The 18,071-nt window shown below is 49.8% G+C and overlaps 1 protein-coding gene across 2 annotated transcripts in view; it reads right to left on the minus strand.

Moving 5' to 3' along the window:
• EFTUD2 (elongation factor Tu GTP binding domain containing 2) overlaps window positions 1–18,071 on the minus strand; it is a 36,985-nt gene that overhangs the window by 10,389 nt on the left and 8,525 nt on the right. For both annotated transcript variants that reach the window (XM_024104587.3, XM_005282868.5), the window contains exons 5-18: window positions 17,182–17,257; window positions 14,173–14,238; window positions 13,854–13,889; window positions 12,496–12,586; window positions 10,698–10,780; window positions 10,022–10,188; window positions 8,854–8,978; window positions 6,164–6,227; window positions 5,433–5,523; window positions 4,771–4,906; window positions 3,988–4,115; window positions 2,660–2,853; window positions 1,509–1,620; window positions 992–1,132 (exon numbers count right to left, since the gene is read on the minus strand). In XM_024104587.3, the coding sequence (XP_023960355.1) occupies window positions 992–1,132; window positions 1,509–1,620; window positions 2,660–2,853; window positions 3,988–4,115; window positions 4,771–4,906; window positions 5,433–5,523; window positions 6,164–6,227; window positions 8,854–8,978; window positions 10,022–10,188; window positions 10,698–10,780; window positions 12,496–12,586; window positions 13,854–13,889; window positions 14,173–14,238; window positions 17,182–17,257 (1,510 nt within the window). The remainder of the gene's footprint in view (window positions 1–991; window positions 1,133–1,508; window positions 1,621–2,659; window positions 2,854–3,987; window positions 4,116–4,770; window positions 4,907–5,432; window positions 5,524–6,163; window positions 6,228–8,853; window positions 8,979–10,021; window positions 10,189–10,697; window positions 10,781–12,495; window positions 12,587–13,853; window positions 13,890–14,172; window positions 14,239–17,181; window positions 17,258–18,071) is intronic.

Consider the following 18,071-nt stretch of genomic DNA (forward strand, 5'->3'; position numbering starts at 1 on the left):
GGGCACCCCAGCCCCCTTGGGAGGTCAGAGCCCTGTCTGCCTCCCAGCCATCTCACCAGCCAGCTCCTGAAACTCTCCCTTCAGTGACCCCTCCCATAGCCCTTTGTTCAGTTTCCTGGGCAAAGGTGTCACCTGGCCTCTAACCCCTTCCTGGGTTCTCATGTTCCATGCTCAGGTATTCTCCGGTCAGTCTCCCATCCCCCAATGCAGACTATCCTAGCCACACTCCCCTGTCAGCATTCCCAGACCACAGTAAGAACAGTCCCAGTTCGTCCCAGTGTTATAGTCAGAGAACCTAGAGGGAAAGTTCCAGGCTCCTGAGTCTACTCAACAAGGCAAGTGGGGCCAGCTCCTGGCTTGCTGCGAGGGAAGAGCAGCCCCAGTCCCAGGGTCCCAGCAAGGGACACTGCAGGACACGCTGCAGAACCGGGAGCACCCAGTTACTCCGCTCCCAGCCTCTTCTTGCTGGAGATACAGGCTCTGTGGGAAACCTGTACCTTTGCCAGGCCTAACCCCTCCCAGCAAAGGATGCTCTAGAGCAGTGGTCTCCAAACTTTTTTGATCGCGCACCCCTATCAGTAAAAAAATGTTGAGCACGGTCCCCTGCCGCACCAGCTCTACCATTTTTGCCGAAGCAAAAAAAACAAAAACCAAAAAAACCAGGCTGCTCAGACTCCCGCCCGAACTGCCGAAGCAAAAAGCAGCACTCCTCCTGCCACGCACCCCCAAGGATCCTCTTGCGCACCCCCTGGGGTGTGCGCACCCCACTTTGGAGACCACTGCCCAAGGGGTGAACCCTACATCGTTGCCTAGGAGAATCAAGCTCGGCTAGTCCATGCAGACTAACAGCACGTGGGTTTCAGGGGAGAGAATGGCAAAGCCAAAACGGGGCTGGTTTTGAACATGTCAAGTGTTAACTGAAGATAGCACAAGGGGGCCCAAAGAGCAGCACAGCGGGGGCACCTGGATCAGCCTCGCCTCAGCCACACACCTTGGTGGTGAGCGACGGGTAGCTCTTGTTGACTTTCCGCAGGCCATCCAACATTTTAGGGAGCTCCGAAGGGTTGACTGGCTCCACGGCTATTTTGATGACAGACGTGGTGTTGAACTTCAATGGACGGAAGATCTGAGCCTGAAACCAAATCGGAACAATCAGTAAGATTCTGGTGACAAGGGAAAGCTCTGCTTTGTAGGACGACCACCCCTTGGAGCCTGGAGTCAGCCACAGGACATGCCCACCATTGCTGGGACAGCACCATGACCAAGTGCAGGCTAGTAGGAGCCCAGCTGCACTCCCTGCATTCATAGTGGGTTTTGTTGTATTGACAGACCCAGCCAGGCACCCTGAAGACTGACAATCCACAATGGGGCTGCCTTGCTCATGGGAGAAAGTAATATTCTGGTTGGAGGAAATCGCTGCCCCCCAAGCTGACCATCCTAGATAGCCAGCACGTCTGTCGCCCCTTGACACTCCCCTACTCAGAACGATGCCGAGTCACACATGGTACCTCCTCGTTGCCTCTAGGCTCAGTGATGGTTGCAGTCTTCACAATGGGCTGGTCCACCCCCTCTATAAGGATCCAGTTGCCGGCAGGGACTCGGTTCACCTCTATGTGGTATCTGAAATACAGAACGGGATAGCACACCCATTAGTCACCGCTGTCCACACCTCCACGGCCCCTCACAATGCTGCCTGGCTCTGTTCATCCGCCCTCATCGAATCGCAACCTCTCGCCCTCGGGTTCCCAGACAAACACGTCTGCACCTTCTTCCATGCTGCCTGCTCCCTGTGGAACGCTCCTGTGCTGAGTGGGAGACTGGCTGCACTCCTCTCCTGCTGCAACTCCAAGCACGCAGACAAAGGCCCCAAGAAGGTTCTAGATGGGTGCTTATGTCTATGGCCAGATTAACCCATCCCCGGGGCCTAGCCTAGGCAAACATACACTTCTCCTGGCCCGGAGGGGATGGGGAAGGGCTGGAGAGTCAGCGTGCCCCACACTCACCTTGCAGCGGCAGCTCCTGTCCTGCAGGGGCTGGCTCCCTGCATCAGGTGTCACAACCTCTTGTATGGGGGTCGCAGCACCACTCGGGTTTGGCCAGCCCTTCAAACCTGAGTGATGCTGCGACCAACGCTAGGCCCAGGCCCACAGGATAGGAGCCCCCTACACGCTCGGTCTCCAACCCTCCCGCACCCCACCAGGGCCACCGCTATGCATTGGGCCAGGATTAGCCTCGTGGCGCTGGGGTGGAAGGTGCGTATTTGTGATGATGGATCACAAAAAAGGTAGTAAGCAGTTGGCGGGTCACTTAGTCAAAAGTTTGGGACCCACTGATCTATCGGATAATGGGAAAAGAGAATGCAAACGCATCCATAGCTGTGCTGATCATATCCCTCTCTGCACCCTTTGAATGTCACTTATCCTCTCCCATTGTAAGATCTTTGGGGCTCAACGGGCATTTTGGATCAATTTCATAAACTCAACGGAGCCCCAATCCAGTCCGTCAATCTGGGACTTTTCCCCGCACTAAATGCGCCCCTCCCCGCCTCCAAAGCCCCGAGCTTTTCTCCTGCACACTGCAGCATCAAGAACAGCAGCAGTGAGTGGGGACTCCTCTCCCAGATTCCCGAGGTTTGTCCTCTTCACTGATCCCCTGGTACCTTGCCACCGAGATCCAGAGCCGTCCCACAGTGCAGATCTGGGAATCCTCTTCATCCTCCAACGTGTAGTTTTCTCCCAGTACCTTCACGGGCTGCCCTGCATGGATGGTCCCACTCAGCACCCTGCCAAAGGCGTGGAACTGGACCCCGTCGTCTGTGCTGTACATTTTCGTGGTGTGACACATTAGTGGACCCTTCCCCCCCAAAAAAGAAAGCAAAGTAAGTCACTCCCAAGACATACACTCACAAAGCAGTGATTAGACCCACGTGGGATTATCAGGAACTCTGTCTGAAAATCCACGAGGAACAGTTTTTGGGTCCTTGATTTTCTTCCTCTGCCTGGAATTCCCTCCCCATTGGCCAGACCCCTTGAAAGAGCATGGTTACGTGCATTTCTCCGGTGAATACTGAGGCAGATTGGTGCTTTCCTCATGCAGACCCCACCATGGAAGCCTGTAGCCGTGCTACCTCACAATACGATCCCTGACATTGCAAACTGAGAAGTTTGGGCCAGGCCTCTACCTGGATGGACCACTTTAGAAAGGGGGGTTGGAGAGAAGAATGCCATTGCTGAACTGCCAAGTCACGCCTTAGCCTAAGACCCGGTGCTAGAATTTCTGTGCTGCTGGAGGTCCCATATTTCAGATGAGACACAAAACCCAGGTCATGCCCGGGTTTCATGACCGTTTGCACTGGTAAAACTCTGCTTGGGTAATTAATTTTCACTAGTTACACAGACCTTAACCGGGGTAAGGCACTCTGTCTCTCTCTCAGCAGTTTAAAGCCGATGATCTACTATTTACAGGTCAATTCTTCCCTTCCCTTCCTAAGCCGCTGTCTAGCATTGGTGGGACTGTTAAACAGCTGCCGAGTGCCACCCCGGAGGAAGCTACATTTGAAGAAGTGATCCCTTTAGTACAAAAGACAATATAAAGGCAGATACTCTGCTCAGGCTAGCTCAAACCAACTTTTCAGGTCAGATTTTCATGCAGAGAATCTACCTTCATCTAAAATGGCAAAATAATTGTCCACAAAAGGCCCCAAACATCCAGCCATCACAGTGCAGTTCCCAACTGCTGGGAAGTTCTGTCCAAATCTCTGCCTTTCCCTGCACATTCTCCAAGAACCCTCTCTCTCTACGGCTGCCCTGGCAGGCTGCTGAATTTCTCAGAGCAGAGAGATTTGCGTCAGTAGCAGATGAGAGATTGTGAAATGCTGCTGGATGCCTCTCTAGGAGGTGGCTGCCTTGCCGACCCCAGAGAAGGAGGACTTCTCTGCTACCCCATGCTGCTTTTGGAGGTGTAATGATAAGTGAAATGGGTCCTTACATCAGGGTCACACTCGCTCATGGCCTCCCCCAGGTCTGAGTCGACGCCGCCGGTGTAGGTGTGCTCGATTTTGGTCTTGGCTCCCACCTTTGGGGAGGGAATGTGCTGCACACACATGTCCACAAAGCCTAGGAGAGCAGAGCTTCATGAGAATGCTGCTAAGTGGAGGAATCCAGAGTTTAGCACTGAGGGGGCTTGAATAAAACCCAACATCTTTAACCCGGAGAACTAGTCCGTCTACAGTCCTGAATGACAGCTTATACTGGAACTGCCAACAGGACACACTGTGCTGCTGGCGAAGGATCAGCGAACCTCCACAGGAAGCCAGCCTACTGGTTTTCACGGCACATTGGGGCATTCAGGGGCAGCCTTTCAGGAGAACACGCTAAAGGCAGAGTTGAGGGCATGTGTGCGCAAATGAATTACTTTCAGGGACTTCCTGGCATATTGTACCCAGTGCAAATCAATGTCACGTACAACGTATGGCCTGGAAACTATACCAGAGCTTCTGGGCACCTAAGTCCCACTTCCTCCAAAGGCGAAAATCGGTCAGCTGAGTTTAGATGCAAAGGCCAAGACCTTTAAAAACTAGAAACCGACAATTCATCTCTAAATTCAAACGTAGGCTTATTTCGGTGCCATCTGACTGGTGGAGCAATGGACACCACCAGCACCAACTGAGAAGTGAGGGGAACCTGCAACGTGGGGACATCACCACTGAAAACGGAGCCCTAATGCTCTGCCAACAGCCGGTTAAACTGGCAAGGGAGAAACAGGACTTACCTGTGAACTCCCCAAAGAACTTCTTGCAGACAAGCCTTAGCAGGGGTCGAATGTTTAGCTTCAGCTCCTCTTTGGTCAGGTGGATGCCCAGCTCATCCAGAGTGCGGGGGAGGGTGGTGTCCACATCACCAACCACCTGTGGGACGGCACACACCACCACCACAGTTACTGAGAGGTTCACTGCCATTGACTCCCGGGTGCAGACAGTGGTACATCCGAGCCATTCAAATGGCGATGGGCTAGGACATCAGTGTGAAAGGACTGGGGGGCCTGCAGCTAACATCTGGCCTTTTAGCCTGCGAGAGGGGTTCAGATCAGTTTAGTTCCTGCAGTGAAACTGGTTGGGTAGCTTAAAGTTAGGACTTGGTGGTCACTGGGACACATCCCAAAACCAGCGCACCTGGTGCAGGTCCTGCTGAGGAGAGCACCATGAACGGAGGGCGTATTTGGAACGAGGAGCAGAATAGGTGCAGGAAGAGAAGGGGCTGCCCCCTCAGACACAAACATTTGTGATTGTGGAATTTTCCTAACAGGACAGCAGACAGATGTCATATGTAGCGCCATCTAGTGTTCAGTCTTTAAACACTCAGTGACAGATACTACAGGCTTCAATTACTTGGTACTGCAGTCACATGAAAGGAAAGGGGAAAGCAAGCGTGTACCTGCGCCAGGATCTTGTACAGGGGCTCTAGGACAAACTCCACAAAGCTCCGCTGGGAACTGCTGGTCGGGGCCTTTTTAGTGAACTTTCGTCTGTGCAGGAAAAGCCAAAAGGAAAGATGTGAATGGAAAATGCTCTGCCACCCAAAAGCACTATGACCTCTGTGATATGTACACTAGCCCCTGCGTGCCTGGATATTCGTACTTCCCCCTTCCTTTCCTGGTCCTTACGCAGAGTGTAAGATCTGCAGGGCAGGGAATCTGACCTGACCTGTCCCGTCCCGGGGAGCTCTGTGCACTCCTATGAAGCTATACACATTATTCAAAAAAAGAGACCCCAATGAACCCTCATGGGCATTTAGTAGGAACTGGTGGTCCCTAGGAATTGAACCTGCAACCCCTCCAAGGTATCCACAACCACTCAGAAAAACAGGAAATCGAGCCCCATGCCATCCCCCATCCCCCTCCAAAATCCTGGGGAGCTTAGAGCAGGCATGTCTATGCCCCAGGGTAAGCCCAGCAATGACAGCTAGCGATGCCTGTGGAGGAACATGAGCGCTCTGCCACCAACTGGCAGGACACACAGCAATGTGGATTCACACCTAGTAGAGGAGAGGCTCAACTCGGCCTCTTCCAACTCCTCTGTTGTTCTACAGGATGGGGGGGAGGGCAAGAGATGCTGCTTGGACAGTAAGAAAGCTGGTGAACAAAGATCATTAAAAACACTACGTACGTCTTGGGGTTGAAGTAGATGTCACCCCAAAGCCGCTTTGCAAACTCCTGGTAATTGATGTCTCCTACAAGGGAATAAAGAAATAACCTCGGCTATCACACGATGAAATACCTCTCTCCACTCATGGGGTCATGTTTTCTTTGTAAATGGTCAAGGGAGTTCAGAGCTGCAGAAGGGCGCTGGCTCCACAGCTCTCCAGGCTGAAATTCAGGCAAGATTCCCTGACACCAACCCTCAGCAGGAAAACCATGCAGGGGTGAGAAGGGAGTGCGGGGGCTGTGGCCTGACTGCTGACAAGGGGATCAGTCAGGGCCCAGGGAGTTTGTTCAGTTCCAAGGGACACTGGAACTCTCTCAGAAAAATTACGACTGAAAAGAGCCGACTAACTGGATCCACTCGCTCTCCAACTGACTTAACGTCTCAAGCTAAGCACTTAGGGTGACCAGACGTCCCGATTTTATCGGGACAGTCCCGATATTTCCTTCTTTGTCCCGCGTCCCGACCGATGTTCGGTCGGGACGCGGGACAAAGAAGGAAATTTACCCTCTGCTCCGGCGCTCACGCCCCCCCAACCCCGACTCCGCCCCCTCCTTCCCCCATTGGATCTCTCAATGGAGGGAGGAGGTTAGGAGGAGGGTCGGGCAACTACCAGGAGCCTGGGAGGGGAAGGGAAAGTTGCCGCGGCCCCGCCGGGAAGGAGCCGCTGGAGCGCAGCCGAGTGGGAGAGGAGCGGGGCTCCCATGCCGGCGGCGGGACACGCCGCATGTGCCCACGGCGGGCTGGGGAGCGGGAGGCTCTGCAGGGCTGGGAAAAGCCCTGGCTCCTGCCCGTTGCCCAGCCTGGAGCCCCGGGGAGCCCCTCAGGAGACCGGCCGCTGCTGTGGAGGCAGCAGCCGGGGCTGGCTCTGGCCCGGGTGGGCAGCGTGGGCCGCTGGAGACACGCGGCGAAGAGAGGCTGCGGGGGCGAGACTTGTCCCAGGCAGGGAGGCCGGCGGACAGGGGCGAGGGGCCAGCCGGGGTCCCCATAAACTTCCCCGCTGCTGACAGGGAGCCCCGCGCCTCTCTTGCTTGGCTGCGCTCCAGCGGCTCGCCCCGCCTGGAAGGAGCCGCTGGAGCGCAGCCGAGCGGGAGAGGCGTGGGGCTCCCTGCCGGCGGCGGGACGCGCTGCATGTGCCCACGGCGGGCTGGGGGGCAGGAGGCTCTGCAGGGCTGGGAAAAGCCCTGGCTCCTGCCCGTTGCCCAGCCTGGAGCCCCACAGGTGACCGGCCGCTGCTGTGGCTCGGCTGTGCCAGCCCTGGCCCCTTGCACGCCCGCGCCGTGGCCAGCCCCGGACTTTGTTTCTTGTCCCCCCCCCCGCCCTCTTTATCCCTAGCCCCTTCTGCATCGGGGCCAGCTTTTGCCCTGGGGTGGGCAGCACGTGCGCCCGGCGCGGCTGGGGCCTGCTAATGCCCCCCCTGCCCCTGCGAAACTGCTTTTTTTTTTTTTTTTTTGGCTCCGCCCCCCCCCCTCCCCGCGTCCCGATATTTCATCCCTGTGGTCTGGTCACCCTATAAGCACTGGAGGGCAGCTGGCATAGCATGATCTCCACCTCCCGCCCAGGCTCATTGCAATATTTTCTGCCTAGGAGCATCTCTCAGCATCCCCTCTCCCTCTCTTCCCTAGCTTTTAGATCTTAAATCCACACATGAATATCCCTCCTCAAATGCTCCGGGAATAGGCGGGACCGTAGCTCTAGATTTCACGTCATGCTGAGTTTACAAGTGATAAGATATCAGCACCCACGCACACCACTTCCACTAAGAGGACAGTCCATTAGCGTGCCTGACCAACCGCTGCCCGCATGCTAAATTAGTCTGAGAGTCGGGAAAACCAAAGGATGTCACAATGAAAGAGGATCTTGTTTATTCCATCTTATGGTGCACGAGAGCGTCAGCCCCCTGATCTCTGAACAAAGGCTGCTTTTCATGCCCCCCCAAAGTTGGGCCAGCTGCCTGGCAGCACCTCCTCGATCCCAACTTCACCACAACTGCAGCCCCGTGGAACATTGCGAACCGGGGACGCGCCGAGTTCGAGCTGGCCAGGCTAAGCTCTTTCAAAGCAGACAGACCGCCCCAGGCTGGCACCGAGGGAGCAGAGATGCAAAGCACAGCCAGGACAGTTACATAAAAAAGATTCAGGGGGCAGCTAGAGGGCAAGACCCCCCCAGGGCCAAGCTTCCGCCTCCATACAGCTGAGTCTCAAATCCGGAGAACAGGGCTTTCCTCATGGCAACGCCGAAAGATTCTTAACCCTTTCAGCTCTGAACCATTTTGTTACCCCATGCAGAGCGCAGCACGTACGCAAGCGTTTATCTAGAACAGCGACAGTGGGTTTTCTCCACTATAGACATACGAACCACCCATTCCAATATTTACAAGATAAAGAATTACAGGAGAAAATATTTATCCAGCAATGTTCCTCATCGGGATTCCGGGTTCCTCAACAACCAGAAAGTGGCTGGTGAGAAATACCCCAATTGGGCTCTGCAATAACTCTCAGCTCCTTAAATGTTTCTGAGTGCCTGTGCTAGCATGTAAGTGCATACACGAGCCAGCAGAGACCTGAGCTGCTGTAAGTACTTGAAAGGGCTCCACAGAAATGAATGGGACTTGAGACGTTGATGTGTGCGCATGGTTTTTGGCTGAGTCTTACCAAACGTGTCTGCATAAATCTTTGCAAAGGAGCCAAGCGTGAAGCAGATGCTGTACTGGGAACTGGAGAAGCAGACGTTCCCCAAAAGAGGGGAGAGGATCAGGTTCTCGTCAGTGGAATACATGCTGAAACAGAGAAAGCTTTTATGTACAGCATAATTCTATAGCGTGATGGAGCAAAGACTGGAGCTCTAAACAGAGGAAGACACTGTCAATGAACCTAAGCCCAAACCACTGGAGGAACTCTGCACTGCCCACAGGGGCCTACAAGAGGGCTCCAGCACTAAGGAGATGTGTTGTAGGGTGGGTTGGTTGACTCACACACACACACACACACACTCTCTCTCTCTCCATCCACAGGTGTTTTGCAGTTTAATTAACTATTGTTTTCTCTTTTTAAAACACATCAAACAATGGAGAAGGAAAAAAACGTTTGGACAATTGAGGGGAAGAGACCAACAGAGGACAAACAAAGCAGGGATGGAATAAAATGAAAATGTGAATCTGCAACATGCCACTAACCCAACTGCCAGTGCTGCTCTGTAGGGTGCCCGTTAAAGCAGCGGGCAGTAACACATGGTGTGTATGGAGAGCAGTGAAATACTGCCTTCCTCCCCCTCTGCCCTGTTCAGCACGGGCCCCACGGCACCAGGGGCACAGCCGTACGCAGGGCGGCTTGAGAGACAGCACTACTTCACAGTGGATTTAGCAGATTGGGATGCCCAAATCCCATTACCTTTTAATGGAAATTGGACACTCAAATCCCTTGGTCAGCTTTGAAAAAATCTCAGCCCAGTCTCTAAAAAATTATCTAGGGCTTCATACCATTTTGAGGACATCCACCATGGGACAGGCTGGCCCTGTCAAAACACCAGGGAAGGGGAAGGGCCAGTCCCCCCGCACCCTCCCCCAAAAAATTACATGCACACGCTGTAGAAGAGTGAAGTCCTCTCCACCAAATGTGTGTTAAGTGAACAAATCCATTCCAAGTTACGTGTCTAGTGCATGCACTAGTGCATTCCATAGGTGGAAACCATTCCATGACATGCAACTGTAATGACTTATACTTTTGATTTTAGCATGAGTGATGCTTAAACACAGGACTCCAAGATGGACTAAGTGAGCCAAGGATACCATGCTCCAATGACCACCCCCCCACAAATCTGTACCTGATCAAGCCGTTGACCTCATCTACTATGTGTCGGAGTTTGTAATAGGCATCGGTGGGGGGAAGCTTCAGCTCCAGGATCAGCCGATCTATCTTATTAATGCACACGGTCACTGCCAGCCTCTCCTGCACTGCGTGCTTGATCAGCCTCTCTGTGTTCAGCATAACCTGCGGAAAACAAGGAGCATCACCAGACGAGCTAAAGCCCTTGATACCATGCTACATGGGGCGTGACAGACAAAGCAGTGACCCTTACCCAAGAGGCCAGCAGCCTGTAGAAAAGTCTAAGCTCGGCCACCAGTGACCTGCTAATAATTTGAATTTTAGAAGTGTGTGTTTAACCCCACAGCATTCCTTTAAGTCACCCCTTCCAACCCCTCTGATATAAATAATTATCTTTATTTCAGATGTGGGGGGAAGTGGAGGTACAAAGTAGTTAAGCGAGTAGTCCAAAGTCACAGTGCATCAGTGTCAGACCTGGAAATAGAACCCAGGAGCCATGACTCTCTGCTTCAATAGCTAGAAAATGCTCCCCTTTCTAAATCAGCCTCCAAAGAGCCCCCTCACTCATGCAAGTGAACTCTACACAGATTGCTTCAGCTAGATTGAAGTCAGGATCAAGGAGGCCAAGAGATTCTGAAATACATCCACAGGGGGTAAAAGAGACTAACACTTACCCCCTCGGCCGCATCAATGAAAAGCACAACTCCGTCCGAAATACGAAGGCCGGCAGTAACCTCATCAGAAAAGTTCACATGGCCTTCAAAACAAAAGCAATCAAAGCTCAGTGATCCCAGTTCATAGAGCTCACTCGCTGGAGTGGGGAAAGCTGCCCCCAGCTATGGGGACCTGTCATTGGTCACAAGCTTGCACTCCAGAGGGCAGGGGTGAGAAGAATGGTGTTCCTTTGCCTTGCAGAAAGCACCTCAGTTAATCTAGCAAGGGCACTGTTGCCAGCATTGTGTATAAGGACCTTCCACACTGTCTAATGCTGATTTTTGAGACTACAGCAGGCTACTAATGTTTTTAATAGTCATCTGTTTGCAACTGTAAATCTATCCCCAAAGCTTTCTGTAAATGCCCGAGGAAAGGTGGTAATTAAAGTAGTAATTTCAGAGCGGTGAATAATATAATAAATAATATATTGAGATATACCTATCTCATAGAACTGGAAGGGACCTTGAAAGGTCACTGAGTCCAGTCCCCTGCCTTCACTAGCAGGACCAAGTACTGTCCCTGACCGTTTTTATTTATTTTTTTTTTTGGCCCCAGAGCCCTAAATGGCCCCCTCAAGGATTGAACTCACAACCCAGGCCAATGCTCAAACCACTGAGCTATCCCTCCCCCTAACGAACTAGGTTAAGGAGCAGAGCTGGGCAGTAACCAACATAATCCCTGCAAAACCCTCCTCCCTCTTTTGGTGTCTTCTGTGCTTGTCTCTCCTTGGCTCAGACTGAAAGCCCTTTGGACACAGACGCGGTGTTATTTTGTAATGCGCTGGGTCAGTCTCCAGTCTCCATACATCAGAAGCAGAAGTGTGACTCTGGTTAGAGCAGGAATGAATGCATTTCACTTTCTTGCCCAAATGGGCCATCTATTCAGAAGAGCTCAGTACGTCAGGCACCAAGTTCTTCTGAAAACCTAAGCGTAAGTCTCACAATTGCACTTTGGAAAAATCCGGCTCAAACGTGGGTGCCGAGACCTTGAAAATCTGGCCACACATCTACTTCCCATATATTTAAGTCACCTCTGCTGATACAGCTCAGACACAAACAAGTTTCATAGGTTCTAAGGCCAACAAGGGACCATTCTGATCATCTTGTCTGACCTCGAAAAAGAGAGAGAGCAATGTTCTCAGTCCTATTAGCCCTGAAGGAACTAGTCCAGCTACGAGAGCATGAGCTGAAGCCTATGCTGCCTTAAGCATCAGAAACAAAAAACTACCAGCTAAGTTCCAGCTGCAAAATCCCTCTATAGCTGGTAGTGTTTTCAGAAGCAGAGAGCAACCAGCTGGAAGGTCAGATTTGAAGCTCTGTTAGGCTGAAATGGAATCACTAAGATTAAACATGAAACCCCAGGATGTCATCCTTGAAGGGAAACTTTTCAGTGTGTCATTGCACTTTATAAAGCCTGAACTGACTAACTGGTCTGTGAGATTTAAATAGACAGACATTGGATTTGAGAAAATGTAAACTGGTTTGGCGCAAAACCCCATTATGCCCTAGCTCCAAAGCCCCCCTCAGACCCTCCTTTGGTAGACAGTGGTTTATATTTTTAGTATTCCATTCATGTCTATGCACCTTCCTTCAGAAGACCTATAGGTTTTGTGAACTGGGGCCCATTTGTGGAAGTCCTTACTGAAACGTGCATTTCTTACTCACACCAGTAGCACCACTGGCTTTACTGAAACTAACTCAAGCAGGATTGCCAGGAATAAGCCCACAAATTGTTAGTGTCTGGATCAGCTCAACACACCTGGCGTGTCCATGACATTGAAGAGAAAGGATTTCCCCTTGGTGTCTGGTAGAACCACAGTCACTGGGGTACTCTTGATGCCAACACCCCTCTGAAAGAAATGAAGTCAGGATTAGCAGATAAATTACAGTGCAACAAGACTGGGGGAAGCGGCAGTCAGCCATGGAAAGAGAATTCATCAGACAAGACACAGAAAATGGCCCATCCATCCCAATGTCCCATCTCCTATCATACTGGATTGGGCTGTTGATCCAGACACCCAGTAAACTTGCTCTAGCAATAGCCAACACCCCGTTCATCCGAGGAGAAATCTCCTGAATACTGTACTCAGCTAACAGTGCAATGCTGTACATGGGAGAATAAATTCCTTCTGCCTCCCTTCTCGCTGCTGTCCGCAGATCATGCCCTGACACATGAGCTCTGCCCATAGGCAGTGTAAAGAAACAGCGAAGGGATGGAAATACCATGTTCACAGAACGGACCCAGACATGAGCCTGCACCAACATGTAATCAGTATGACCCAGGGTTTTTTTTTTTGTTAAATATAACCAAAGACCCCAGTCTAAAGGTTCAAATCCCAGAAAGCCCAGGGTTTATGAAAAATAGAATCTGTTTATTCTGATCTCAGCCAATAACCCCTGCCCTGCGCCTTCCCTTCACAGACTGAACCCACTTGTGCCACTGGGACAGCCTCCAAAATTAAAGAGTTTACGTTTATAACCGTCATCATCATCATCACGGCAAATCTCCCAGGGACACGGCCTCCTTGCGGATCGAATGCCACCCGCATTCTTAAGGAGTCTGTCTGACCTTACTGTGCCACTGAGGCTTTTGGTTACCATGTGATTGCCAAATGCGTAGTGGCCTTTCTTGGTACACACACTTCAGCATTCACTGGTCTTCCATCCAAATAATACGTCCATCACCAATTTTACATTTATCTCCAACTCGCAGGATATCAAATGGCCCTTTCACAACAATACATTGGCCATGTTAGCCTCAGCATCAGAGAAACTCTTGGCTGTTTCAATTACAAGGACAATTGACCAGATTGCCGCAGGTGGTCAGCTTCACTAGGTTTTTTTATTTAATTAAATGTGACTATTAAGGTTTTATATAGGGAGGCAAGAGTAATGGAAGGAAGATAAGGTTTGATCTGCTTGTCATTGCCTTAAGCGATAAGATCCCTGGTTTACAGATCAACTGGTGCAGTGAATCAAAACGAACTTTCCTCCCAACATACAGGGCACAAGAGGTCACACTTGGAAGCATTCCGAGTGAAGAATTTATTTTTTCATGTCTTTCTGCAGCTTGAGCGCAGTTTGCCGGAGTTAGTGCCTATCTCAAGGTGTACTCACCTCTTGCTCCGTGAACAGTATGTCAGTGTAGCAAAGCTGCAGAAACAGAGACAGTTCTCCGGGTCAGATCATGAAATAAAGACGTTTTTATATCAAACATTTTAAAGTCTGAAATAGGATGCAATGGCTGTTTACATATAACTAACACAGTAAATAAATGGCACAGCTAGGAACAGAACCCAGGAGCCTGGTTTCCAGTTCTCGGCTCTAACCTTTAGATCGCATTCTCCCTCATGCACAGAATCTCTCCATTTGAATGTGAGCACCCTCTGCCCTCCCGTCATCCCAAACGATCAGAACATACTGAGATGCCACTTACATCCTGGTCGTAGCGCTTCCTGATCTCTGGGTGCGTCTGCTCTATCAGGCAATCCACAAAACAAGTCTGAAAGTATCAAAAGGCAAGAAAAACCAAGGTGACCTTATGGGTGATAAACAGATATAGATGGCCACCAAATCTTTGCTATTTTAGCCAGAGAGGTGGGAGGGAGCGGAACTGGTGGCTAATTGTATGTTATTTGAAGTGGAGTCTCTCTGATAGCAATCTCTCAAGGGACTAAAACTATCAGACTAGCGAGTAGCGATAAAGTAACTGACAGATCATTACTACTACTACAGTTTTACTATGGGCCCACTCAGGATGGGGGCCCCACTGTTTGGGCACCAGTTCAAACATAAATAGATATAGTTTGAGCCCCAAAGGGCTTCCAATCTAAAACACATAAGAGATGAAGGGTCACGAACAACCCTTAACCAGGGGGTGGGGCTACTCAGGAAGAGTAGGGCTTTAAAAAGACCCCTCCTAAGCAACCAGAGAAGCTAGTGAACAGGAGCAGCTAACAGGGGAGTTTTGTGAGGGAGTTTATGGGGGAGCGTGATGGTGGGGGCGCTACATACCACTTAACATTTCTTAAACTTCTTTAAACTTAAGCTACAAAACATCCCCATATAAAAACAAAAACAACAACAAAGGAACCAGCTGCAGAAGTAAAAAGACAATGTAGGCAGAAGTCCAGCAACAGAGTGGGGGCTACCCAGTTTATTGCACCCAATGCAGCATGTCTGATTACCTGCCCTATGGGCTGGTGGTGAATGTATGCATTCGGTGCAAGGAGCTCCTGGCCCTCAGAGACTGTGTACGGGTTTTGGAGGCCAAGGTGGCCGAGCTGGAGGAGCTAAGGGAGACAGAGAGGTACATAGATGACAGCCTCTGTGCTGTTGAGGAGGATGAAAGCCTCAGGGATGGAGAACATCCAATTGGAGCAGAAATAAATGATCCCATAGTTAGGACCATTCTTCCAGATGATGTTGGGGTATCCTCTTGCACTGAGGTTACCTCTCCGGGGAAGGGAACTCCAGTTATTAGGAAGAGACGGGTATTAGTAATGGGTGATTTGATCATTAGAAACGTAGATAGCTGTGTTTGAGATGACCGGGAGAACCACATGGTGACTTGCCTGCCTGGTGCGAAGGTTGCGGATCTCTCAAGACATCTAGATAGACTTATGTGTCGTGCTGGGGAGGAGCCGGTGGTCGTGGTACATGTAGGTACCAATGACATAGGGAAGGATAGGAGAGAGGTCCTGGAGGCCAAATTTAGGCTGCTAGGTAAGGGACTGAAGGCCAGGAACCCCATGGTAGCATTCTCTGAAATGCTTCTAATTCCATGCGCAGGACCAGACAAACAGGCAGAACTGCAGGGTCTCAATGCATGGATGAGACGCTGGTGTATGGAGGAGGGGTTTAGGTTTATTGGGAACTGGGGAAACTTTTGGGAAAGGGGGAGTCTATACAGGAAGGATGGGCTCCACCTAAACCAAAATGGAACCAGATAGCTGGAGCTTAAAATTAAAAAGGCCGTAAAGCAGTTTTTAAACTAAGGGCTGGGGAAAAGCTGACAGGTGCAGAGGAGCACGTGGTTCGGACATCCCTTAGAGGAGGATCTATAAATGGAGATTCCCTATGTCCTAATAAGGAGGAGAGGATGGAGGATCATAAAATACAGGTAGGATCTGAAGAGAAACAGTCAAATGAAAAACAGTCCCATTCAATTACATCAAGTGATGGCAGGCAGCTAAAAAGGGACAAGTTTTTAAAGTGCTTACATGCCAATGGTAGAAGTCTAAATAATAAGATGCATGAACTAGAGTGCCTCGTGTTAAATGAGGAGATTGATATAACAGACATCACAGAAACTTGGTGGAATGAGGATAATCAATGGGACACAGTAATACAAGGGTACAAAATATATTGGTAGGACAGAACAGGTCGTGCTGGTGAGGGAATGGCACTATATGTGAAAGAAAGCGTAGAATCAAATGAAGTAAAAATCTTAAATGAACCAAACTGTACCACAGAATCTCTATGGATTGGGGGATTTCAACTATCCCCATATTGACTGGGTTCATATCACCTCAGGAAGGGATGCTGAGATAAAGTTTCTTGACACCTTAAATGACTGCTTCTTGGAGCAGCTAGTCCTGGAACCCACAAGGGGAGAGGCAATGCTTGATTTAGTCCTAAGTGGAGCACAGGATCTGGTCCAACAGGTGAATATAGCTGAACTGCTTGATAATAGTGACCATAATATAATTAAATTTACCATCTCTGTGGCGGGGAAAATACCACAGCAGCCCAACGCTGTAGCATTTCATTTCAGAAAGGGGAACTACACAAAAATGAGTTGGTTAGTGAAACAGAAATTAAAAGGTACAGTACCAAAAGTAAAATCTCTGCAAGCTGCATGGAAACTTTTAAAGGACACCTTAATAGAGGCTCAACTTAAATGTATACCCCACATTAAAAAAATATAGTAGGAAAAGATGGACAAGGAGGGAAGGAAAGAGGGACTGTCACACTCTGTCAGCTCCCTAGCCGTGAGGAGCAGGCCTGGTTTTGTAGGCATCACAGCAGAGGGGAGCCTTGACAAAGCCATGATAAGGGCATTGCTCCCCTCTCCCCCAATCGTTTAGATTTATCTACCCATTGAACTGATATATGCTATCAAACACTCCTGAGCTGATGTGTACACATCACTTCTTAAAGCAGAGTTACATAACCACATATGCATTAGCTAGAGCACACAGAACTGAATGCATAAACTGGCTTCTGGCTTACTACTTTAACCACTGAGAGACTATCAACAAGCAACTTGGCCTCCTAATCAAAAAACAGTCACTACTGTGAACCAGTGAGCTCTCACATAGGCACTATTAGCAAGGCACGTCCCTGCACAAGTGCGCTGTTATCCTTCAACAGCACCAGCTGATTCATTAACACAGAAGACACACACTGTCCTCAGTTAGGCACAGCCCTGTATTCATTGTACCTTGCCATGGTGGAGATGCCCGCACAGGGTCACATTCCGAATCAGCTCAGAGTTGTCCATCAGATCTGCCAGGAAACTAGAGGAAGGGAAGAAACAAATGACAGTTAGCTGCTTCTATTCTGCCCACAGTACGATCCCCCAGTAAGACCTGGCACTTCAATTGCACCTTTCATCCCAGGGTCTTGAAGTGCTTTAGAACATTCATTCTCCTAGCTCCCTGCCAGGTAGGTAAACATCCTCAATTCACAGACTGGGAAGCTGACCCACAGAGATTAAGTATTGGACCAATGCCAGATGAAATGGTAGAATTGTCAAAAACAGTGCTGAAAAGGTGGAAGTGTTCAATAAAAATTTCTGTTCTGTGCTTTGGGAAAAACAGATGATGTATTTATATCATACGATGATGATAATACACTTTCCATTCCAACAGGACCGCTAAACAACAGCTACTAAAGCTAGACATTTTAAATCAGGTCCAGAGAACTCGGATCCAAGAATTTTAAAAGAACTGGCCAAGAAGCTTGCTGGACCGTTAATGTTGATTTTCAGTAACTCTTGGAACACTGGGGAAGTTCTAAAAGACTGAAAGAAAGCTAATGTGGTGCTAACATTTAAAAAGGGGAAGATCCAGTTAATTATAGAGACCCGTCACCTTGACAAGATAATGGAATGGCTGATATAGGGCTCAAGAAGAATTAAAGGAGATTAATATAATTAATGCCAAGTAACATTGATTTATGGAAAATAAATATTGTCAAATTAATGTATAATCCCTTCAAACCACTATCAAGTTCAGCATAAAAGGTAATAAATGTTGATCCCTTCGGTAACACATCTGACTTGGTACTGCATGACGTTTTGTTTAAGTAACTAGAATGATACGAGATCAA

Source organism: Chrysemys picta, chromosome 24 (assembly GCF_011386835.1).
Source record: "Chrysemys picta bellii isolate R12L10 chromosome 24, ASM1138683v2, whole genome shotgun sequence".
Taxonomy (NCBI): Eukaryota; Metazoa; Chordata; order Testudines; family Emydidae; genus Chrysemys; species Chrysemys picta.